The sequence below is a fragment of the Aedes aegypti genome, chromosome 3 (genome assembly GCF_002204515.2).
Source record: "Aedes aegypti strain LVP_AGWG chromosome 3, AaegL5.0 Primary Assembly, whole genome shotgun sequence".
NCBI lineage: Eukaryota > Metazoa > Arthropoda > Insecta > Diptera > Culicidae > Aedes > Aedes aegypti.
In genome coordinates this window covers 162,831,304-162,857,287 of record NC_035109.1, presented here as the reverse complement: position 1 = coordinate 162,857,287, position 25,984 = coordinate 162,831,304, and the positions used below count along the sequence as shown (strand labels likewise).

The following is a 25,984-nucleotide window of genomic DNA, read 5'->3' as shown; positions in this document are numbered from 1 at the left end:
ATCAAAATCTCCTAAAGCGTCGCATTGTGCCATCAGCAGCCCTTAGCATCACTCTCATATTGTTATTATTTTGTTGTTTATAAAATTTCTAGAAAGCGATCAGCATATTCTTTCTTACTTGTACAATGGCCGATCTATTTGGAATTTTAATAAGTCAAATCAAACTTCAAAACTCAAATTAAATTGCTTTCAGCACATTTACATTTTGCAGCATTAATCGCATTACTGTGTCAAGTCTTCTCCATTCCCTATACCCTACCCCAACCCTTCTTATCCTTTCCGATGGTGTTCAAGTGGTCCGCATAGACTATTACGGCCATTACCTATCCCTTACCCCGGCTTTGGACTGACTTGCGCTCTCATTGCCCCACCAAACGCTGCAAAATGAAAATGAAAATGAAAATATACATAATATTTATACATATACATAATATTTATACATATAATATACATAATACTAATGAATACATGAAAACGACTTGTTTAATTCACGCAAGGCCCTTAACAATAAAGCCAGCAACAAACTGCGGTTCCCGTAATAATTTACACCGAAATTTTTTTTTTTCTACTAAATGTGAAAATTGTTACATGTTTGAAATGTCATAACTTTTTTGTTTATTGGTTTACCATCACCAAATTTTTATGGTAGATAGCTAATATAATGGACCGTTTTCCCTCAAAAAATTACGTTGGTATTCCGATAGGGTTTTGAGATATTTGAGTTTTTGTGTCAAAAATTATGTTTTTTAATGCAAAAAAAAAAAAATTTTACTGTGTGTATTTTTTTTGGAATCTTTATTTAGTTGTCTAACTTTGTTTCTTTAGTTGTCTAACAATCGAACGAACCGTTTTTGCTGTGCAGCTTTTTGAATATTTTTGAACCATTTTCACATACACCCTTTGGAAAGGTTAGTCGTGACTCAACTTGAAGATTTGATATCGGAAAATGACGGTTTAGATGGAACTGGAAAACTGTGCAAAGTTTCAGCTCAATAGAAAAAAATGAATTAAAAAATTTACCAAATTTTGGTGCTGTTGCTTGGAATCACTCCTTAGGCAAAGCTGTAGCTGGGAAGATTTCAATTGAGAACAGTTTGTTCATAGGGAAAGTGTACCAATTATGGCCATAGTGGTTCCTTATTTGGCCATATGTGACATTTTGACAACTTTCACATTTTAAATCTTTTTGAATGTTTTAACATCAAGATATATCTTAAATCTAACTACTACAACACACACAAATTTTCAAAATTTGAAGACATTAAAGTAATCACGTATAGCAAAATAGGGAACAACTATGTCCATGACTGGCACACTTACCCTACAATATTTTGACGAGGAGTTAGGGGACTGAACCCAAAAGTTTGGCCTTTTACATATTAATCTATCTATCTATCTATCTATATAAATATATATGGAGTGGTGTTTGTATGTCACGAAATGACTTGAGAACGGGTCAACGGATTGACGAAAGTTTTTCACCGTTACACTCCACAAGGGATGCGACGTGTTTGAGCGAGGAAAAAGCTCGGGAAAGTCTATGGAATAATTGGGAAACGGAAAAAGACTAAGGTTCATTTTGTATGTCCTCCATTCTTGACGTTTTCCAACAGCCTTCTTAATGGCAAGACGAAGTTTGCCGGGACCACTAGTTTACATATAAACTTCAAATGGCCTGTGCTCAGTCTACTTTCTTTTAAATCCCTTCAAGCTTTTGGGATTTTTTTTATCACAGTTGACACCTTTTAAGCATAGGGGAACAAAAACTACAAAAAATTGGCTTTAGTCTGCTGTTCAATCATAGTCTTGTACATCAGTTACTCATGCCTGACTACACTAATGGTTGTGATCTAGCCATCCTCCACATAAGATTGCGCAGAAGTAAGCAGGTATGTATTAGAAGGAAAAAAAAATCTGCAAATACAACTAACCAACACGGATCACGAACGAGTGGTAAGAGTATACAAGCAAACCTTGGCTTTCAATTTCAATACAAACGCGAAATTACATCAGCGTTGCAAAAGTCTAACCCTGACGATGAGCCCTAGCCAAATTTGCTGTGTGACTTCCGAAGGGAAATTGCCTCTACTGACATCATGTACTGATTTAAATCTCTTTAATGTTATTACGTAAACAGCACCGGTCCCTAAAAGAGCAAGGGAACCACCTAGGCTTAGCATACTCACAATCGACACAGCGATAGTGCTGTCCCAAACCAAGAACCACCTTGGGAACTCGGAGAAATGCACTCATCTCGAATCTACTTCAGCTTCCGGATCGGTCCCTATTTTCATCCAATTCGACTCCCGCTGCACTACGTTGTTGCCCTTTGTGCTTTTGATCAATACACTATTTTTCCCTTGGCACTGCTGGCTTTCGCTCCACGTATTCCACTAAACACACAATCGGTAATTTTCCACACGCCCGTCGAAATGAAAAATGCTTTTATTCGCACAGCCAAAAAGTGGTTGCTGGATTAGTTTTCCGAACTTTTCACGGCCTGTTTCACGACACGATTTCCCAAATCACGAAAGCAGTAATATTCCATTTCAATCTGGCCAGACTTTTTGTAGCCGATTCCGCGATACGCAACACCGCTCACGATTGCCGAAAAATGAAAAGTAATGCGCTGCTGTTTTGGCCTGCTCTGGGGTGGTGTGTTTCGCTTTTTGACTGCTGGACGTGCGAAAAATCATTCGATGCGAGCAGGAGACGATGATGACAGCTGTCAGGTGCTCGCATTGTCCCAGTGCTAGAAAAATCCTTATTTGCACGATGTTGTGATAAGGAGGTTTCAAACATTTTAGCCCGCGGAGCATTTTTTGTGTTCTGCCACCAAACGCGCTCGTTCCTTGAACAGTCAGGAATAGTCGCGAAGAAGACACCACAACGGTTTGACGTAACTGAAACAATCTACAAGCACAGCATAAAATCGAGAACATACTGCTGTTGTTAGTCACGTACAGGTCTTTTTGCAAGACGTATAAAATCTGTTTTTTTTTTGCAGCACTTTCATAGTTATTCTTTGCAGATGACAGACCCGTGTTTACACCGGTCCTCCACCGATGTAAACAAATGTAAAGATGGACCTGTCACATGAAAGGCCTATGAATGTTTGTGCAAATGTTCAAATGTGGTACAAATAAAAGCTCACACATGCTTAAACAAAGTCAAACAAAATTGAGTACGATTCGCACAAAATCGAGCTCTTCTATAGACCAACATATCAGGTGTGATTTCTTTTTCTTTTTAAAGCTAAGTATGCTGTTTCAGGGTTGGGAAAAAATCTGAAATTCACTCTACAGTAGTCAAACACAGTCAGCGAAGTGAAACTCACGCCCATCGCTGCTGTAGGCAAAAAACCTTGAAAATAGGGTCCTAAAGCCCAGTCTCAATTTTAGTACCAAACGCTTAAGTTTAGGGCAGAAACACATGTTTACTCAATTTTGAAATGATTTTCATTGGTTTAAGTACAAAAAACATTTTTTTATGTTTTTTTTAGATTTTGGTTTGGTTTGATTGGTTTAAGGCCCAAACGCAATGATAGCGGAACGGCAACGGAATGCGGAACCGATTCGCCAGCATGAACTATAACATGCTTGTCGATTCAGTGTCGGTTCACTTTCATTCGTTGTCAACTCAGTCGAGATGGTGTGATTCTTGCTGGCGAACCGGTTCCGCATTCCGTTGCCGTTCCGCTATCATTGCGTTTGGGCCTTTAAACTCAAATGTTAGGTATATTTTGTTTTCCGTGTCCCTTCCGAAATGTCAGATAGGAACAACCCCAGTGTTGAAACTATATGCCCTGTGGCATTTTTGTCGAAAAAGTGAATGTCAAACAAGATAACAAGTGTCAAGGTTCATATTTGGAACCATTTTTAAAATTGAAGTTTAAAAATGTTATAGCCGTTATTTAAGCTGGAAAACTTGCTAAAGTAGTTGCAATAACATGCTCTTTCGTATTATTAAATAAAAACAAGAATTCATTAAATATTTTAGTACCCAATTGCAATATAGGCTACTTGATGACATTCACGATTTTAAACTACTGTAGTGAGAGAGCCACGTGAAGCCAAATTCAAGCCTACTACTATTAGGGGTCATGCACAAATTACGTCACGCTCCAAGGGGGGGGGGTCGAGCCAAGCGTGACAAGCCTTACAAAATTTTCGGAGAACTCATACAAAAAGTGTGACGAATGGGGGGGAGGGGGTCGAAAAAGTGGAAATTTAGCGTGACATAATTTGTGTACCATCCCTTACCATTCCCAGCACTGTGCTGTTTCGCTCAAAAAAAGTAAACAAATTACTTGCCTGAATGGGTCAAGAAATTTCCTACAGAGATCTCTATTCGAAATGACATTTCTTCTCAACTGCGTACTACAATCAGAAAAATGTTATTTTCTGGACCATTTCTAGAAAGAAATTTTCCACGCATCGAGGTAGGCGATTCGTTTTCTCGTCATTAGCATACCAGCCATTACAAAGGTATATGATGTTGGAATAGAGGTAGTGTCGCACCTCAGGTAGAAGAAAAACAAGATTTCATTCAACATTTTATGACCCTATTGTTCTCTTTTGAAATTCAAAGCTGATAAATCTGTTTCACTTAACCAAAGCTGGAAATAGAGGGCATGATTGGCGGACTCAGTAAGATGACTTTGGAAGATGTCCAAAGTTATGAGGACAAGATAAGATTGCAAATTATGAACCAGAACGAGTTCACCAGCATCATCATTGGCCATGCTTAATGCTTTAGGAGACTGTTGGGGAATTCTCTCCGTGGATAAGGAACAAACTTAATTTATAATCTTTATTTTGATTGCCAATCTTGTACTTATGAAGTAAAGCTTATGGGAGAGGGAGGAGGTTGATTTATTTCCAGCTTTTCTAGACGATTTCTACTTTATTAAATAATTGGTTTATATTACAAATGAAGTCTTAAAATAAGTTTGGTCCACATTGGAGCAGTGGAGAATCTCTCCGTGGAAGGTTTCACAGAAGCTTGAACGTAATATGCCCTTCATATGCCGTTGAAATGTACCAGGTCACATTCATCGCCATGTTGTAGTTTCACAATCTTTTACATAAAATATAAGTCATCCCAGACTGCAAATATAATTTGTCTACATTAACTCTGAAATTGAACCGTGAAACTGCGATCAATTTGAAAGGCAAAGATCTATCAACTCAATCGCTTTGTCAGCGGAACGACGCTGTCCTAGTCAACTACCAGCAAGTCACTTAACAGCTTAAATGCTTACAGGGAAAGAAATACCGATTGTTCCCGTTCCTAATTGCTTTGCAGATCATTAAGAACATCTTTTTGCCAGGCTGCCAGCTTTTCGTACTGATATACTTTCATAACAAACAACGACGCGTTACTATGATAACAAAATGAAGTTTTCAACCTCAGGGCTAAGTTGATGTGAATCACGAAAAAATGCATTTAATGCCATTCAATGTACATTTGATGTGCATCAAACAAGTGATTCACCCCTTGTTTATGTATCATTTTAGCATCACCCCACATCAACACACTTAATCGTTGAATTTCATCTCGGTAAACTTAAATGACGAATTCAGCCGGTAAAACATATTTTTACCGAAATCTCGTTCAATTTTGACAGTTGAGCGATAATGACAGATGCAAATTGACGAAAATCGGTAGTTTACATAAATAACTGAGACTCGGTAATCTATTTTACCAAAACAATCAGCAAACAAATATGTTTACTGAATTTCGGCAAAGTGCATCTGTCAACGCCGAAAAATCAGAGCTGTAGAAACCAACATGTGCTCGATTAAAACGTTCGTGGAAAGAGGGAGAGCGCCTCCATGTAAGTATTCACATAACTTATTGTATTATGGCGTACATTTGTGCCCATAAATGATTCATTCAGACGAGTCAGCTCAGTTAATGCTATTTTTATTACACTTTTAGGAATATTCCCCGGGAAGTACTTGGAACAATTGAAGTGCATCGAAAGTGGTTGTGCTGCTATTATGTTCCAAATATAAGAGCACGAAATTTCACCAATTTTGTGAAAATTTAGATGTTTTCTGTGGTGGTATTTTGTAACCCAATTAAATATGTAATTTTATTAAATTTGTTTCGATCATTGAAATTTATGTGAGTTTTTTTCTTCTTATTCTTCTTCCAATAGAAAAAAAAATACCATTTACCGAATCTCGGTAGCGGTGTGCCGAGATTTTCAGCAAATGATTGCCGATATTTTCGTCAAATTTTGACAGCTGGGTTGATTTAACATTTTGCAGTTCAATCGGCACTTTGAACTTTTACCGAGATTTTTGCCGAAATCTCAGCTGTTGGGTTCTCGGCAATTATTTTTACCGGCCTCGGCGAAATAAATTAAGTGTGAAGGTGTTGATTGGCGAGTGTTGTAATCCTAAGGTACTTGGTTTGATTCCAGGTTGCCTCGATTTTCTATATTCCAGTTCGCTGCGTGTAGAACTATGGCGAATGTAACAAGATCAATATCTATACATGGATCCTTTCTTCTGTGAATAAAGGGGGCATGATACAAGTTTGTTGGTATGTTTTCACTTCAAGATTGCACCGTCCGAAGGGATCGCAAATTTCATAACACCAAAAATGGAAATTTTTAACCCCTTCGTAACGCTTTTTGTATGAATATTCTTCGAATTTTGTATGAGCAAAAAACGCTTTGGCAAATTTTCCAAACAACATTAAAATCATAAATCATACGTTAACTGATTCCAATATTGTGGCTTGATTGTGTTACTACAAATATATTTCGGTTTTGTACTGTATCTCACACTACATCTACTGCTAACGGTTACCGTATAGCTAATTGCTATCAATCAGTTCCATATAGTCCATACTTAGAAAATATGAATAAATCAACTATCTCTAAACTTACGTGGGTTATATCGGAAACGGATACAATTTGGCAAAACATTCAAATATGATTGCATACTATTTAGTATCATGAAAAGTTGTCACACATACGGTGAAGTCTTATGGTTTGATAGTAAACATACCGTACGCGGTATAGTTATATTGCACTTGTGTGCGTTTTGTGAAACCGGAGAAAATTTTTCACCAGTAAAACTGCCATATTTGTGTTCATTTCTGCGAATAGAATGTCGAAACTTGTTTGGTAAGATATTTCATGTTAAATTGCTCAAAACAACGTACTTGATTTGGTTTCTGTGTTTACAGAAGTGAACGCATATTTCTTAGGACTTCAGAGTGGTGCTGCAACATATCTACAGGTAACTGTTATTATCATTTTTCATCGAAGTCAGAGTTGACAATGTTCTTTTTCTTTTAAGAGTTTCTGAAAGATATTACAATAGCGCCGTCGGATCGTGGAACCAGAATATCATCCCCAATGCTGAATCTAGGCGCTGAATTCAACTTGAACCTGTTTCGCAACTTTCAGCGGAAGTAAAGTTTCTGGAGTAGCCCACAGACAAAATATAATCGAGCTAAAGGTGGTGGTCGGAATCCCTACCGCTGATTAGGACAAGATCGACTATGATTGATTTTATATTGTTTAACTTAGTCAATGCAATATTAAGCTTTGAACATATTAATACAACATTTGTTCGTAGATACACGAATTGTCTTGTTTCATTATTATGAATAGGAAAAAAATAGTATGGCATAGGGTTGATATACCGTTGACTGCCATAATCCTATAATTTCACAAATATTAAACGTTTTTATTCAAAATATATTGTTTTACAATTCTAGAACTGTTTCTTTTGTGGTAGATTGAGTGAAAAATGGATAGTATGTCTACCATCTGATGAATAAACGAAAAATTTGGTTCGATAAAATCGACGATTTTTTATGGTTACATAACTTAACTGCCTATTCCCCACATTGTTATTTGTCTGATTACCGTTTCCCATACTGGCAAAACAGTCTGTGGTACTGTGGGTATATTGTTATTCTGAATTTTGTTCGGAATGGTTCAGATATCGTTTGAAGTAGTTGTAGACAATATTGCAAACAGTGCTAATATGGTTCATGATTATGCGGGGCTGTAACATTTCGAGGACACCCACTCATCCTATTCAGCGAAAGGTGGAAAGGTGAAATTGGTGAACAGGCTTTAAAGTGAAAACATGCTAAGAAACATGCATCTTGTCACCTTTAAGCGAAGTATGCACTTCAACAGAAAAGTAATCGCCTATCTCGATGCGTGGGAAATTTTTATGCAAGAAATGCTCAAGAAAAGCATTTTTCTTTGACCGCAGTACGCAGTTGAAAAAAAATGTCAATAGGGTCCTAAAGCCCAGTCTCAATTTTAGTACCAAACGCTTAAGTTTAGGGCAGAAACACATGTTTACTCAATTTTGAAATGATTTTCATTGGTTTAAGTACAAAAAACATTTTTTTATGTTTTTTTAGATTTTGGTTTGGTTTGGTTGGTTAGGTATATTTTGTTTTCCGTGTCCCTTCCGAAATGTCAGATAGGAACAACCCCAGTGTTGAAACTATATGCCCTGTGGCATTTTTGTCGAAAAAGTGAATGTCAAACAAGATAACAAGTGTCAAGGTTCATATTTGGAACCATTTTTAAAATTGAAGTTTAAAAATGTTATAGCCGTTATTTAAGCTGGAAAACTTGCTAAAGTAGTTGCAATAACATGCTCTTTCGTATTATTAAATAAAAACAAGAATTCATTAAACATTTTAGTACCCAATTCAAATGGAGCTCACTGTAGGAAATTTCTTGACCATTTCTTGGGCAGACATTTTTACTTTTATTGAGCGGAACAGCATACTTAGCTTTATTAGCAGAAGAGAAGATCGATGCAGAGAATGGGGTGTTTTATGTATTTTGGACAGAGCGTTACGCGTATATAATTTGGCCACCTCCGTTTGATTTTGCCGTAAATGGCCAAATTATTGTTAGTGCAGACAAAAACAAGAACGAACACAAACTTCGCTCAACTATTTCGCGCGACCAAAACGTCGCTGGTCGTTAGCGAACTTTTAATGTTAGTGCTCGAGTGAATCAGGCTATTTCAATGCGTCGCTGGAGCACTAAACTGCAAAGCGCTCAACACTCCAGTGACGCGACAGTTGAGCGACGTTGCAGCGATTACTCGTATGCATAATATTGCGCATTTCTTTCACCACTGGACTATCGCAGAAGTTTTTACATGTGCGGAAACGCTAATAAAAGTGCGCAATTGCATTAAATCGGGTAGGTGTCCTCGGAGGACTTATTCTTTGTAAATCAAAGAATAAGTGCTCTGAAGACACCAACAGGATTGAAAGCAATCCCGCACTTTTATTCTCACTTTCGCACTTATGAGACCGCACATCGCAGTCCAGTAGTGAAAGAAATACACAATATATACGCGTAACGGTCTGTCCAAATTACTTTGATCACCCTGGATCATAGCTTTACGCCCTTATTTGAGCACACGTTTGAGATATTGTTTTTTTCTCTCCGTGCACTGAACGAAATCTCCCGCCATCAATTGAATGATTTTTGCCTCATCTAAGCCCCATACCTATTTTCAGACACAAACAAGATGATTTTCATCGCTGTCAAAATCATTTGTTTACAAATAGCATCGTATGAAAATCATCCAGTCGAAAAATGATTCATATTGAAGTAAAATATGTTTAAAATTGAATGATTATCACACACACATGTAAACAAACCCCATTGCATTCTATTTCGTGATTTAAAAGAAATCTAATTGAAAATAAGTAATCAGCCATTGGTGGTTTCCACAAGTCATCATTTATTTTGATGATAATAGGCAACATAAAAATCAATTAACAATTCACGCACTGATGAGCCACCTTTAATATAGCTGTTTGAAGCATTCTGGAAGTGTCCACATTATCCACTCCAATGTCCCTGGATCGAACCAGGATTATCGGTTCTTGGTCACCTTGAAAATAATTAACAAATTACAAGTAAATATACTTCCCAATGCTTCTATCAAAATGAGCAATTACCTGCGAAATCCGAGAAGAAATGCTATGTTCCGCTGCTGCCGCCATGTTTTTGTTTAGATTGACAAGGATGATTTCAAGTCAAGGATCATTTGCTATCCGAATGAAGTTTTAGACTATAATTGAATGATTTTTGATTTGGGGCATGGAAGAAATGAATATCCCTCATAAGCCGCATGTTACTCATTTGTGTTGTTAAAGTTCAACTATCAACACATTGTCATACAGATGTATACTGAAAGTCATCATAAAATTGGATGATTTTTGTTCGGCAGTTGATGGGTGCATCATATTGTTTAAAAATCATTCAAAACGAGTAATATGCAGATTTGTAGCCATGTGAATTACAAATCATTCAATTAGTGGTAGGAGCTTTTGTTCAGTGTGTGTGAGAGGTTGTTTCGCGGAACGCTCGCAAAAGGCGCTGCACAGAAAAAAAATACAAAAAATATGTTTTCAAACTGAAAAGGCCTTTTCGTTTGTGACAGACCGACCGCGGTCAAAAAATGTCGGTTTGTGTTTAGTGGGCAGGTACAAGTGGACTGCACTTATCCACTTTATAAATTTGTTTTATTTTGATTAGAATCCTAGATTTTATGTATATTTTATCTAGTTTGATAGGTTTAGAAACAGTTTTGCACTTGATTATGATGTTTCACTAATACGTTATGATAGTAAGCCATTTATTTCATTCTAAATGACGACTCGTCTATTTGTGAGCTAAACGTCTAAAAATGTTAGAATAGAATGAAATATTGTGAAGAGTGTTGAACTCAGTCTTCCTGACTTAAACAAGCTGAAGGGAGTCTTCGAGATGTGTGACAAGCCGAACTCAGTGCGGTTGGACCAGGAAATCGCTGATCGATTGAAGCATGACCACCCGGAACAATTTCTTACGCTAGTCAGGATGCACTTATCGTTCGAGCTGGATTTGAACACAGATACCGAGTTAGTGTGGAATAAGTATTTTGTAATGTGAATGCAACTATTACCCAATTTATTTTACAGAAATGATCCTGCTAGCTTGGAGAAGGTAAAAGTAAAGAAGTGGAAAGGATTTCACAAGAAGGCTCGAGGATGTGCATCTACAAAATCAAATTCACCGGAAACGGCCAAAACAGTGTTAACTACCCAAAACATCCGAGTTGTAAGGCAGCTAATAGATTTTCTCATACAGGACAAAAGTAAGTTATCAGTTCGTTAGTATAATTCTCGCTATACTTAATAATATCATCTAATTAAAAAAATCATTGGTAATCAAATGTGTAGCATGGTGTTACTGAGCAGACGAATGGATTTACAAGTTTTGACGTTAACTACGTCTTACGGCAATATACTGGGTGTCAATTGAAAATCTAAAATGTTGCGACCGTCACGATATTATGTTAGAGTTTGAACTAAAGGAAGGCTGCAACTATGAAAATCGAGTAAAATTCAAATGCAAAAAAATCACTTGGCGTAGTTAACGTCATGCGGTCGTGTCTTGTACACAACCCCCTCTGATTTTTTTCAACAATGATTTTTCTTCTTCCTGGCATTACGTCCTCACTGGGACAGAGCCTGCTCCTCAGCTTAGTGTTGTTATGAGCAATCCACAGTTATTAACTGAAAGCTTTCTTTGGCAGCCAAGGAAATTTCCATTACGAAAAGATCCTGGACCGAGCGGGAATCGAACCCAGCCACCTTCAGCATGGCTTTGCTTTGTAGCCGCGGACTACAATGCTACAATGAATGATAAAGAAGATCCTTTCATATCTAGGGTTTTGTTCTACTTCGTCGTAAGCGCTACTATTCGTCGTATCAAACTTTAAATGTTCCATAACGGCGGATATTCAAACTTACCTGCAACATAGATTCATTATCCAAGTGTAATTTTGTGAAAGCTAATATGGTTTGTACACTCCTACACCAAAAATGCAATAAAACTACTGTATTTCGGTAAATAACTTCAGTTCAATTATCCACTTTGCACTTTTTAACCGAAATCGCATGGACGAACACGATTTGAGAGAAATACTTAGCGATCGACTGAGCCACACCACTTTCCAACACAAGTTTCTTCCCGCCCCTGTGGGTGACTTACTTCGTCGGGCACTTATTTTCACTATGGAAATCCTTCGTACTTCTTCACTGAAGGATTTCATTCCAATCACACGCCGTAAAACTTCAATAAATCACCAAATTTTACGAAATTTCCTCAACCGCTGCGTATAATTGAGAATGTAAACAAAGTTAAATCCGTCGTACTGAAAAAAAAGCTTTGCGCATCAACGTGTGCGCGACGCTCGACGTAAAAATACGGTTCCTTTGAATGTGTTGTTTTCGCTGCACTGTGAGCAAATGCCATAATTGTACGGTCAAAAGGAATTGTGTTCATATGTTTGGGCTGAATTTTGATGACGAACAATTAATTTCAAAGGAAATTAGTATATTCCATCATGCTGAAGGAATGGAGGGAGATGCCCGTAGATCTATATATTCTAGTCAAACATTTTATTATAGCGTTGATATGTTGTGTTTTAACCAGGCGTTGCAGAATTCGCTCTCATTTGAGAATGAAGCACGATCAAAGCAAGCAAAGAAAAACATCCCATCTGTTGCGGTCCACGATCGTCATTGTATCGCAAGGTGTAACAAGTCTGATAAATGGAAGCAGCGAGCGAGAGCCCCAACGAGAGAGCGATGATAAAATCCATTTTTCTCGCTTGTTTACCGTTGGGGATAGGTGTTTTTCTTTACTGGCACGATAAACAATCCACGAACTTCCAATAACAACAGTGTCCCCCAGGCTTGGAGCATGTTTAGAGGGGTTTTATCATGCACTACTATCCCCCCAATCTGATCAAACTTGTAGCAGTATACGAGAAACAGTCTCTCATAATGTGCAGCATGTTATGATAGTTACAGAGAGCGATACGTGAGAGATTCTCTCAATTTTCTCAGGATTCAATCCCTGGTTTTAACCACTCAATACACACAGTGAGCCGTAAGTTGTGAGACGAATCTGGAAGCTGACTGCGACGGAGTTGAAAACGATACGACGGATTGAGAATAGATGCATTTTCTTTGCATTATTTCCAAAAAGAGATCAAGATTTATCAAAATGTTATTGTACAACGCTAAAGCCGTTTTGAGAAAGAATTGTTTGGCATCGGTTTGTATCAGCATCATTCACTGCAATACTGAGGAAATTACAGTTCTCACTGATCAATGCTTAATACGATGGCTACTAGCACATCACCCTACCAGTGGTTATAGTTTTTGTCTTTGTCCGTTCATTTGCTCAAAAACAACGAGCTACACACTCGATTACCAATGGTGTTTTTACTGCTTGAAAGTACACACCCGTAATGGCAAACAACAAACGACCTAATGCCAAATGGCTCGCTCCCATTGTGAGCCAAGCACTAAAGAAATCTCGTCCAGCACGTCGTGGGCGTGTAGGGTGTAATCTTTCAATACTTAAGAAATAATGCACTCTCGGCTATGCATTGCATGTACACAGAGAATGTCTAGAGCTGTGAAAAAAACATGCGTTTCACTCTAAAAAAAATTGAGATGCAGAACTACTTGAACACTTCCATGATTCACTTTGGCATGGGGGGTTTTTCTTAGCCGAATGGTCTGAAACCTTGTAATAAGAATCGCTTCAGTACGACGCATATTATGGCCAAATATGAGCTCTGTAGCTTTTAAAAAACCCACTGCCGACGTAAATCAAAAGTGCCAAGAATAAGATCCGGCTCCCTGTGCGTCTCCCATTCTCTGCGAGTAAATTCGAAGCAAAGTCATTTTGTTTTTGTGTGAGACAAAGCAAAGGGATCATCCAAAAATGACGTCCATCGTTTAGGGGAGGGGGGGGGGTCTATAAAAGTGTGACACTGCATGTATTAGGTATGGGAAAACGCGTGACAGAGGGGGGAGGGGGTCTAGAAATCTCGAAAAACGATGGACGTCATATTTGAATCGTCCCAAAGCACAATCTCTATTCTTTCAATCCCTTTCGTACCAGCACAAAAAAAATAGGAAAATTTTAGCAAGGTATGCTTTGAAGGCAGACAAGCTTAATAGGTGCTTTGCAAAAAATTATAGTTGTGGATTTTAAACGTCGCTCAACTATCGCGTCGCTGGACTGGCGAGCACTTTGCAGTTTTGTGCTCCAGCGACGCAGGCGGAGTTTGTGTTCGTTCTAGATTTTGTCTGCACTGACTATATGTAATAAAGTCATAAACATAAAGTGGTAATGATTTTGTTCATCGTGTGTAATAGTTTTGACAGTCACATAAATATTAGTGAAATGAATTCAAGTGGAATGTTTGGCGCGTGAATTACTCTTGCACGTATCTTTCAAATTTAAGGTGCTGTCTCCTAGCAGGGCGTGTAGCACTGAAAGAGATTGAGTCGCTCCCCATCCCTAAATAGAAAACGTTGTGTTTGGATGGTCGTCTAGGTGCGAGGTGCGCTTTGCAAAAGAGGACCACGTGATTATTGAGCTCAAATAGAATTCATTCTGTCTTCTGCGTCCATGAGTTCTCTTGTGGTGTACGAATAACGCGTCCTATCTAGTTGAGCTTGAGCTTGAGCTTGAGCTTGATTGGCCGCCCGTGGATGCACTCCAGTATCGCCAGATCAACTGCACTTACACAAGGAACCAACCGAATGGCTGCTTGGGACTAACAGGCATCCTCAGTGTATAAGTGCTGGTGATCTTCTATTTTTAGGCAACAATGGCACCTGCCACGTCAGAATGCTGACCAATGAGGGGAAGGGGGAGGAGTTGATGATGCATTGAACTGACTCCCACGTAGACCGTATATTCCACTGCATCCACGTCAGTTCATGCGGGAGTGTTTTGGATTGGGGGAAAGGCATGGCAGAGAGGTTTGCTTTTGTGGTTAGCAGACTGCCTATGTATCAGGCGTAAGAAAGGCGAGCGCGTGGAAGTAGGAAGCGTTAGGGAAACGGTTTCTTGTCCGTCTCTGGTTCTAGCGTTTGCTATGAACGAATAGTTTGAGTGTGATATATTTAGAATGGAAGATAGAAGCAAAGTGAGAGATATACAACTACAAAGTACGAGGAAAGGGACGGGCCTGGGATTGAACCCATAACCTTCTGCATATGAAACAGAAGCGGTAGCCATCAGACCACCAACCCCGTCTACGAATAACGCGTCCTATCTAGTGAACAGGAAGTCGTAAGTTCGATTCTCAACGACGAGACGTGTAACTTTTTCGCAAATTCACTTCAATTTGTCCAAATGCAAAGTATATGTAATGTTTAATTTTATGGTAGTTATTTATCATCTGTTCAATTTACATACTAACTCGATCAAAGTCGTACTTATTCTTATGGAGGATGGGAGACACGGTACGGTTTTCTCATGCCTAACTGTAAGAATTATTACAAACACTTTTTTAACCGTTAGAAAACCTAAATGCGTTAACTGTAAAGTAATTAGTAACGTTAAATCTGTGAAAACCTTCAATGTAATCCGTCTTGGCTAGCCCATCTGGCTAGTCTTTTTGTTGTTAAAAAGTGGCGAACTCGCCAAGGGCGAAAAGCCACTCAAATAAAGATTAATAATTGCCTGCTAGAAATGATCATGGACTATTCAACAATAACTTGCTGAAAGGAACAATCTTCTTTTATAGTTTTTTTCGAGTGTTCAAAGATTTCGTCAATGTTTTTTTCTAAAACACATTTTTTTTAAGGATTACTCCAATGAAATAATAAAAGTAGCATTTATTTTGCTTCGATATAACGTAACGAAAATAAAAATCGAGTTACTTTATTTCGAGGTATTATTGCAATGCATTTTGCAATTATTCTCTGAATATAAACACTGATCGAGCAAGTGGCAGGATAGGCTCGATGGACGACATTTCTTACAGATAGTAAAACATTTATTTCACATTCTTAATTTAACAAAGTGTACACTCAATCGGACTAGACTACGTTGTGTTATTGATTAACTATGTATTAGAATGATGCAGTAGTAGATGCTGTAGAGGAAGAGCTCAGAGCCGATCATACGGTTGGATGTGATGGTGATGGTTTGCCCAAACAAACACTATTGCCTTGTTCTTCACGCATTCATGATAAAAGTGTCCATAATAACAGCGAGTGCAGTAGAATTAATCGGAGTGATTTTCTTTTTGTACTGTTACTTGCTTCATCGTAGTGCTAAATTCCAAAAAGTTTGTGAGATTTCGCTGAATTTTAGAAAAAATCAAAAGAACTTAACTCCAAATTTTGAACTAATTTTTCAAAATCCAAACAGGGGTTTGCCATTTTGGGTGTGTACTTTCAACATCTGAAGATAGAATTTTGTTCACATTCGATAATCTCGAAAAAATTGCACTGTGTAATAAGTCTGATATAACGTTTCTATTTGCAGATATATCTCAAGAAGGTATTTTCCGAAAAACTGGTTCGCTACAACGACAAAGTGAACTTAAAAATGCTCTTATTCATGGAGTTCCTATCAATTTGGAGAATGGAGACTTCACGGCTCATGACTGCGCAAGCGTTCTAAAAAACTTCCTAGCTGATCTCTCTGAGCCCCTTTTGACTGAACATTACTATCCAGCATACTGCCAAGTGGCAGATTTTTGTCACTCTAAAGATTCGATAGCTTTTCGGGAAGAACGATTACTGCATGTTATACAGCTTCTGGTACTTTTACTTCCCAAGGAGAACAATAAGCTTTTAGAATGTATAATTGAAATGTTATATAAAACCGTGCAGCACGAAGGCACCAATAAGATGTCTGCGGATAATTTAGCCACAGTTTTCACGCCACATTTAATATGCCCCCGAAAATTGTCCCCAGAAGCTTTACATGCCACCACTCAGCAAATGTTTGGTATAATAAGTTTTATGATCAAGACTGGACCACGGTTGTTCCACATTCCACCCAAACTGGCAACGGACATTCGGGCTTATTTTGTGGAGCGAAAGCGGCGCAAAACAATGTCCCCGGAGCACATACTGGATGAATCGGTAACATCAGATTCCGTAGCAAATACGGTTTACACTTTCGTCGATCGCGAGAAAACGGCAGAAGCACACGTCCAGAATTCAACCGATACTGCCCTGGCTCAACTCTATGCGCACATTCAAAGTCTACCGGAATCCTCCAAAAAGAAAAAGCTTATCAAACAGTTCAATCGTGAAAATGGACACGGTACGCCACTGCAAGTGCTGATGCTAAGAGAGAAGAATTCCAGTGGTTCGAGTAACAAAATGGTTAAATCTTTCGGTGATTCGATAAAGCGACATATTTTCCACAAGCATCCGATATCTAAGACTCCGAAACGAAATAGTCACACTCCAGTTAGTATACAGGTAAGGTCACTTTGCTTCAACTACCATGAAACACGATCATTAACTGCATTTCTCTTTGCATGCTTGGCATCCATTTCATTGTCACTAATGCGCATGAATCCATGTTTCGGCTCCTTTGAAATCATGCTTTCGTGTCCTATTGATCGATCAGACTCCAAATGGGTCAACCCCGCTCATTCCCAAGCAGCGAGTTCTATTCCAGAGTCCACTACCTGCAACAGTGGATTCTCCTGGAATGTTAGGAAAGCGATCTTCTTCCACGTCAATCTCGTCATCGTCGTCATCTTTAGAGGGTATCGCTTCAAGCTCATATTCCCAATCGCCCGCATTGTCGTCCATAGTCAAACGAAGCAATAGTTCCACGTCTAGCACTTCGATGGATTCGTATCGATGTACCACCAAAGAACCCGTCGTTTCATTAGAGTTAGTTGAAGAAGATGATGTGATTGTCAAACGATTTCGACTGAATCCGGACGATGAACCTCCACCACCCGAGGACGATGAAGATTTCGTTGAACAAGAAGATGATGATATCGGTGACGAAGACGATGACAGTCACGAGATTCACGACGCAGAAGGCAGAACGCTTAGCGATAACGAAGAAGATAGATACTGCTCACCTAATTTGAGTGATAGTCGGTCAAAGTATAAATCGGAACCGAACTTGAGCTCGATCATGCAGGAAGATCGCCACGATCGAGGAAGCAAGGAGAAGAAAATGTCTTTCTTGAAAAATAAGCTCATCAAAGGTGTATCGATGGGTAGCCTTCGATTTCCATTCGGTCAGGATCACAGATCTGGCAAAAAGTGCTCTTCGGCGTCGTTGCTCAAATGTTGCTTCGAGGATAACTTGAGAAGCGCGAGGAAATCGATAGGGGGTAGTGAAGAGAGTTGTCGGATTATTGCAGTTTCGAAGCTTCTCGGTAATACGAAATCGTTTCCCAATGAGGACTACGCACAAACGGTAAACGAGAACAATGCAAACCTAGAGGTCAACGCGTGGAACGTCGGATACCTGACGAGTACTCCGGCGATTAACGGTAGGAACTCGATGTCACCGATCACCAAATCTACTCAACGGATGCCCAAATCGATGCAGGTTGGTACTATTCAATGGTTCCTTATGTAGTGAAAGTGTTTCTAGTTGCAGAATCAGTTTAGTGCCTTTGAAAGTCTGCAAATTGTTATCGCAATTCGTAGGAGTTACAGCTCTATTAGAGCGCTATTAGAAATGTAATTTCTAAAGTGGGCACGTTGTTTTCTTTTTAATGTGTTAGTGAAAATGTTTTCTATAAGGTATCGCGGGGCAAATGGGTAAATGGGATAAGTGAAAATAATGCTGTGAAGTGAAAATATTTTACTGAACGGTTGTTTTGTCCAGGGTTGACCAGGCCCTACGTTATTTTTCTTTTTGGTCCCGGAGAGGCAGACGAAATAACGAACAAACTGTACTTCTACTACTGACGATGATTTATTACCACCACCGAGAGGCAGTGCTCCTGCTCGGTGGGGAAACGATACTCTACAGTTACAGTCACAACTTACAACTAACTCACAACTGAAAGGGTGCCTCTTTTATATCCTAGAGGTAATACGGATGATCTTTACATTACAAAGCACTGTGTTTTAATTCCTCGTTTTCATGCGCTTTTTGAATAGCGCCCTAACCGTTGATTTTAGCGATATAGTTTGTTTGGAGAAGTTTCTTGGTATATTAAGGCGCAACTTTTGACGAAAAAAAATTTGTGATCAATCCACCTAGCAGTGAGATAGAAAAACTATTTTTTCAAAAAATTTAGATAGACATATGGTGTCTTCGGCAAAGTTGTAGAATTGGCAATTCGAAACAACTTTGTCGAAGACACAATTTTTCTATCTCTTATACTTTTTGAGATATAGGCCGTTGTATGTGAATGACCCCTAAAAAATAACTTTTTTCCAAGATTTTTAACATTTTTTGTGTTTTCTACAAAGTTGTTTGTCATAGAAAAACCCGTGTTTTTGCTGAACATATCATCACCCTATCTTTTGAAGTAACAAAGTTATTCATGAATTACTCTTTTTAGAAGGGGTAGTTTAGGCCTCTACAACTGGCTTCGGCGCAAAATGGCGCAGACAACTCTTACAAATCATGAAAGTACCATATCTTCCCTTTCGGCAGTTGATAAAAACTTTTGTCTATAAGCGTCTTTGCATGGGTTTTTACTATCAAACAAATAAGCCTTATTAAAACGAATTCGACTGGTAATTATTTTACTTTAAGAGATAGAGAGGTGCAATGTTCAGCAAAAACACGCGTTTCAAGATGTTTAACAACTTTGTAGAAGATATGAAAAATGTTAAAAATCTTGTAAAAGAGTTACGAATTTTTTAACTTAAAGTACACAAATTTGTATGAAAAAAATAATTTAAAATCATTTTCGATTATAACTTTTTACTTAAATTTTTAACATTTTTCATGTCTTCTACAAAGTTGTTAAACATCTTGAAACGCGTGTTTTTGCTGAACATTGCACCTCTCTATCTCTTAAAGTAAAAGAATTGTCAGTCGAATTCGTTTTAATAAGGCTTATTTGTTTGATAGTAAAAACCCATGCAAAGACGCTTATAGACAAAAGTTTTTATCAACTGCCGAAAGGTATGGTACTTTCATGATTTGTAAGAGTTGTCTGCGCCATTTTGCGCCGAAGTCAGTTATAGAGGCCTAAACTACCCCTTGAAAAAAGAGTAATTCATGAATAACTTTGTTACTTCAAAAGATAGGGTGATGATATGTTAAGCAAAAACACGGGTTTTTCTATGACACACAACTTTGTAGAAAACACAAAAAATGTTAAAAATCTTGGAAAAAAGTTATGATAAAAAATATAATTTTTAGGGGTCATTCACATACAACGGCATATAAAGCATAAGCATAAGCATAAGCATAGATGACCGTACAATTCGTAGTTGCTACTCCGTGATTGACCAGAACAATCGAAGTTGCACAGGGAATTAATGAATGGGGCTTGGGATTAGCTTACCATTCTTCAATGTGCACAAATCGAGAGCTCAAATTTAAAAGTCAATAACGGCGCCGGCCACGTCCTTACGGTCATCGGGGAATGGAAGGAATGTTAGTGTGACTACCGTTGTTACTAGAGACCGAGATCACCTCTGCATCTCCACGGTTGTCATGGAGAGGATATTGGGTTAGTGGGATAAGGTAAAGATCTGGGAGTCACCAATGTTTGGTGATGCGAGCCATGATATAATCACGCCTAACCGGATTCGCGAAATAATTCGATAATCGCATTAAACGCCGAACAAGTGTTCGTCACTCGCCCACGCAAGAGCAAGCGACGCGATCAATAGATCAAACACTACTAGCGATCCGCGGCGCTTTTTCATTTCTCTGAGCGAACGACGCGCGACAAGTTTGATCCTGCCCCATCGCCCGCCCCCGCAGGAGCAAGCGTCAAGATCGAAGGATCAAACACTACTTACGAACCGATCACTTTTTCACCGCTTCACTACCGACGCGCGACATATTTGATCCTGCCCTCATCACCCGCTCCCGCAGGAGCCAGCGTCAAGGTGGAAGGATCAAACACTACTAACGAACCGATCACTTTTTCACCGCTTCACTACCGACGCGCGACATGTTTGATCCTGCCCTCATCACCCGCCCCAGCAGGAGCAAGTGTCAAGGTCGAAGGATCAAACACTACTCTATTCAAAAGATGTTTTTATTAATGACGAAAACTGAAAATTACATGTATATATTTTAAATTATATGAAACAGGAATAATGCCGACACTTGTAGTGACGAACTATACATAGTTTGTTTGAAAATTACATATGAGTATTACTGTGCATTTTGTCTCGATATGGTACAAGTTTTAAAAAATACGTCAACATTCACAATGTCGAACAATTCAAAAGATAATTTTTAATAACGTATAAAAGAGACAAATATATGTATATTGAAATTGTATAAGAAAAAAACATAATGCCGACACTTATAGTGACGAACCATACAAAGTTTGTTTTAAAATTACTTAAAAGTTACGCTTTCAAGAAAATATGTGTTATCACAAGAATGAAACGAACTCACCAGTTGGTAAACCATCCTCGACTGAACACAAAACTGATACTGACAGCAAAACTTCTTGGCGTCCCGAAAACAAACCGTCTTGCTTGTGCCTTCCAAATACCTACCCAGCAAGACGCTCCAAAACAGAAAAAAAAAATCTTAGGAGCCGAAAACACGCGCGAAACCGTGAGCCAAATCTATCGGACGACGCAAAACCGAACTGTCCTGCTTGGGCTTCACGAAGCACTACCCAGCAAGACGCTTGAAAACAGGAAAAAAAAATCTCCGGCGACGAAAACATGCGCGAAAACGTGAGCCAAATCTATCGGACGACGCAAAACCGAACTGTCCTGCTTGGGCTTCACGAAGCACTACCCAGCAAGACGCTTGAAAACAGGAAAAAAAAAAAAAATCTCCGGCGACGAAAACATGCGCGAAAACGTGAGCCAAATCTATCGGACGACGCAAAACCGAACTGTCCTGCTTGGGCTTCACGAAGCACTACCCAGCAAGACGCTTGAAAACAGGAAAAAAAAAAATCTCCGGCGACGAAAACATGCGCGAAACCGTGAGCCAAATCTATCGGACGACGCAAAACTGAACTGTCCTGCTTGGGCTTCACGAAGCACTACCCAGCAAGACGCTTGAAAACAGGGAAAAAAAAAATCTCCGGCGACGAAAACATGCGCGAAACCGTGAGCCAAATTTATCGGACGACGCAAAACTGAACTGTCCTGCTTGGGCTTTACGAAGCACTACCCAGCAAGACGCTTGAAAACAGGAAAAAAGAAAAAATCTCCGGCGACGAAAACATGCGCGAAACCGTGAGCCAAATTTTTCGGACGACGCAAAACTGAACTGTCCTGCTTGGGCTTCACGAAGCACTACCCAGCAAGACGCTTGAAAACAGGAAAAAAAAATCTCCGGCGACGAAAACATGCGCGAAAACGTGAGCCAAATCTATCGGACGACGCAAAACCGAACTGTCCTGCTTGGGCTTCACGAAGCACTCATTTTTGACAAATTTCAGTTAATACCATGAAGAGTCATCAAATGATAAATACTTTCGATCAACTTACTGAAATCTGTGAGATTGTTCTAGCTCATTCACATACAACGGCATATATCTCAAAAAGTATAAGAGATAGAAAAATTGTGTCTTCGACAAAGTTGTTTCAAATTGCCAATTCTACAACTTTGCCGAAGACACCATATGTCTATCTAAATTTTTTGAAAAAATAGTTTTTCTATCTCACTGCTAGGTGGATTGATCACAAAAATTTTTTCGTCAAAAGTTGCGCCTTAATATACCAAGAAACTTCTCCGAACAAACTATATCGCTAAAATCAACGGTTAGGGCGCTATTCAAAAAGCGCATGAAAACGAGGAATTAAAACACAGTGCAAAGGTGTGATACGCCAACAGCTAGCATCACGCAGCCCAAAGCAACAGCATCAAAGCAATTGGGCTGCTTGCTGCTATCAGGGGCGAAAGCAGGGAAATTGAATGCACACGGCTGCGCTGCTGCTGTTTACGAGTGCGCCTAGCCTAAAGCGAATGGGAGATATCGTTGCGGTGAGACCGAACAACGGTAATTCACATACCGTTTTAAATTCATGCGTAAAATTTTAAGACCATTCAGAACATTATGACAGGTGAGAGATTCCTGAGATTTTTCAACCATTATTGCACAATAGAGCGGAGCATAGTTAACCTGTTATTACTCCGTAACAAGTTGGCGTCATGCAATCCTATTTTAATATTTTCAGTGGAAAAAGATTGCGGAAAATAATTTTCTTTGCCATTTCTAAGTTTGCCTGATTCGATGTAGGCCTAAAAATAACTAAATTAAAATACCGTTCATCACGCGGGGCAAGTAAAAAGTTTCTCACTAGAGATTGAATTTGTGTTAGCTTTTTAGGTAGCTATGAGTAAACAAAGTTCCAATAACCATAGAAAAACAGAACATGCTGATAATAGGGTCCTAAAATGTTTAATGAAATCTTGTTTTTATTTAATAACACGAAAGAGCATGTTACTGCAACTGCTTTAGCAATTTTTCCCACTCAAATAACGGCTACCCATATCACATTTAAACTTTAATTTCAAAATTGGATCCATATATGAACCTTGACACTTATGATCATGTTTGACATTTGCTTAGTCAACAAAATTCTATCTGACATTTCGGAAGGGACACGGAAAACAAAATACACTCAAAACATGAGTTTAAGCCAAGGGGTGTGACAAAATCTCGAAATAAACATAAAAAATGTTTTTTGGGCTTAAATAACCGAAAAACATTAAAAAAAAATTAGTAAACATGTGTTTTTAGCCTAAAGTTAAGCGTTTGGCACTGAAATTGGGACAAGGCTTTAGGACCCTATTCAAGAAACACTTTACTCAAAGCATTAAAAGCTTTAAAACATCATGAGACTTTTCTAAAAGAGTTTGCCAAACATTACAATTTTAATGTGTATACTTCGGACAGCTGATTGAAAGGAATACGATGATTGAAAAATTACAATTATAAGAGAACGCACGGAAATCCCGTAGAATGTGTATGTAAGTTCAAGACATGAAAATGACAAAACAGATTCTGAACACTTCTTTGAAGGTTCCGTTCCAAGAAATGATTTCTCCCGAAGAGTTATCCGACGTTATATCTGACTTCCTCAAAAACAAATAACGAACGGTGGAAATTCTATAGAGTAGAAATGTAATCGCTATCCCATGATGTAAGAACTAACATTGAAAATGTTGTCGTTATATTGTTGTCGAATCATTTGAACAAATATAACTGAACAGAAGTTATTTGAATTGCCAAGATTAATACTAATTTTATTTACATCTTACCTTCATATGTTATTGTTCATTGGGACTCCTTAACAAATGTTGAAGTTAATAGAAATCGTAAATATAACTGTTAGTTTTTCAATTTATTGTTCAAAACGATTGTGAAAAGTAGGGTTGTTTTTCAAAAACATTTTCTGTACTTTTTCTTCAATTTTACATAAAAATCAATCTCAACATACCGCTTATATTTGGTGGGAGCTAAAAAATATAAACGACCTCATTTATTTCAATTTACAGTCTTTAGAATTTAAAGAATCTCAACTGTACGATTTCCATTATCAACTTGCCCCATGGTACCTTATTCTCCCTTAGTTTACCTTAATCTCGTATAGCGGGGTGTGAAAGTCTCGATTCGAATAATAGCGTTTGCAATATGGAGTGATATGTTTTGTCGTTTGTTTCTACAAATAGGTACCTATCTATTGTGTAATTGCCTTTATTTTTTCCCTTTTATTCTGTCTTATGCTATGGAAGTAACGACAAATCTTTTTCCGACAAACTGTTATCGTATCCTCACTTCTTCTTTACTAGCGTACTACATATTCGGCTTATCGTTAACAATCCGCTTTCAAGCTTCTTCATATTTCATTTGAATGAAACATGATTTATTCTTGCTTAAAGTATGACTTCTAGTATTTTTTTAAATAAACATGAGCATTCTAACTCTTGATCCTCCATCTAATTCTATCTCATTAGGAATCGATTATGACCCCACGCTCCCGCAAGCCGGTAATGCTGCTGGCGGGATTGAACACCGCTGATCAACAACATACCACCTACACCAGTCAAACAAGTTTTTCCAGCTTGCGAGAGGAAGATGAAGACGACGTTACGTCGGAACCACCACTGAAACCATACCCGATTACCGATAACGCATCGCAGCATACGAATAGCGGATTGGACCATAACGGCGGTTCGGTAGTACAAGGTACAGATGAAGAAGGAAGTTCTTTGACAAGTACATTCAGGTACGGGTCATTGTTCTGGATAAATGTATTATCATTTCAACGAATCATTTATTTCAGGGACTATCTTCTGAGTCGTAGCGTTATGACGGACAGCCCGGCAGATTTGTCGTTTTCAAGCCAGTCGGACGATTATGACTCCGATGCTGATTTGGAGCATTTGAGCGAATCAAAAATGAGCGAAAGTCTACTGTTTTGTATGAACGGAAATACGCCCGATGAGGACAATGAAACGATCATTGGTGCTCGAAGTGTTAGTGCTGAACAGCTGAATGAAGCTGGTAAAGATAGCGAACTACCCAACAAATCGGAACTAGACGAAACGTCTCTATGACGAGGCGTTGCTTTCAGAATGGACATATGCTGGAGGTATTCTTAGTTTTTTCAGCAAGTAATCAAATATATGGAACTTACTTAAACCTATTCCGCTTTTTTGGTACTACGATTGATGACATTTTAAAATTATTTTTCAGAGTACATGTACCTTTGTCTTAAACATACAATATTTTTCTTAATAAAAAAAATAGCATTTAAAGTTCTGCCGACAACACCCCTCGGTGCAGCGACGCCGTTACCAATGACGATCGGTTTCCAACAGGTCGTTCTTGAACGATCTGTCTGCGATAGGGGAGACCGTAGAAACGTCAAGGATAGAGAAACACGAAAGTCATCTATCTAACTATATTTCCATTGTGTATAACTCAGAGCAAAACTGTTATTGAACTTACGATAAATCTTTACGCTGCAGTCTATTGAATTTAACAGA

General features: G+C 38.6%; 2 protein-coding genes across 2 annotated transcripts in view; one reads left to right on the top strand and one right to left on the bottom strand.

The window, feature by feature from the left end:
- LOC5578443 (mitochondrial proton/calcium exchanger protein) overlaps positions 1-2,693 on the bottom strand; it is a 41,290-nt gene extending 38,597 nt beyond the window's left edge. The window contains exon 1 of the mRNA XM_001656913.2: positions 2,187-2,693. Within this exon, the coding sequence (XP_001656963.1) occupies positions 2,187-2,253 (67 nt within the window). The 5' untranslated portion in view covers positions 2,254-2,693. The remainder of the gene's footprint in view (positions 1-2,186) is intronic.
- A 7,764-nt stretch (positions 2,694-10,457) lies between these two features.
- Positions 10,458-25,641, top strand: LOC5578444. Its single transcript, XM_001656915.2, has 6 exons — positions 10,458-10,923; positions 10,984-11,159; positions 16,373-17,322; positions 17,474-18,421; positions 24,950-25,221; positions 25,279-25,641. Exons 1-6 carry the CDS (start codon positions 10,790-10,792, stop codon positions 25,550-25,552), a joined length of 2,754 nt encoding a protein of 917 aa, XP_001656965.1. The 5' UTR covers positions 10,458-10,789; the 3' UTR covers positions 25,553-25,641.
- The last annotated feature ends 343 nt before the right edge of the window (positions 25,642-25,984 follow it).

What these genes read in the sequence shown, in the direction of transcription:
- LOC5578444 (XM_001656915.2), top strand. Translation starts at nt 10,790, where the DNA reads ATGTGTGACAAGCCGAACTCAGTGCGGTTGGACCAGGAAATCGCTGAT. An exon ending in TTTTCTCATACAGGACAAAA is followed by an intron (nt 11,160 to 16,372) that starts GTAAGTTATCAG and finishes TTCTATTTGCAG; the next exon opens with ATATATCTCAAGAAGGTATT. An exon ending in TCTTTGACAAGTACATTCAG is followed by an intron (nt 25,222 to 25,278) that starts GTACGGGTCATT and finishes CATTTATTTCAG; the next exon opens with GGACTATCTTCTGAGTCGTA.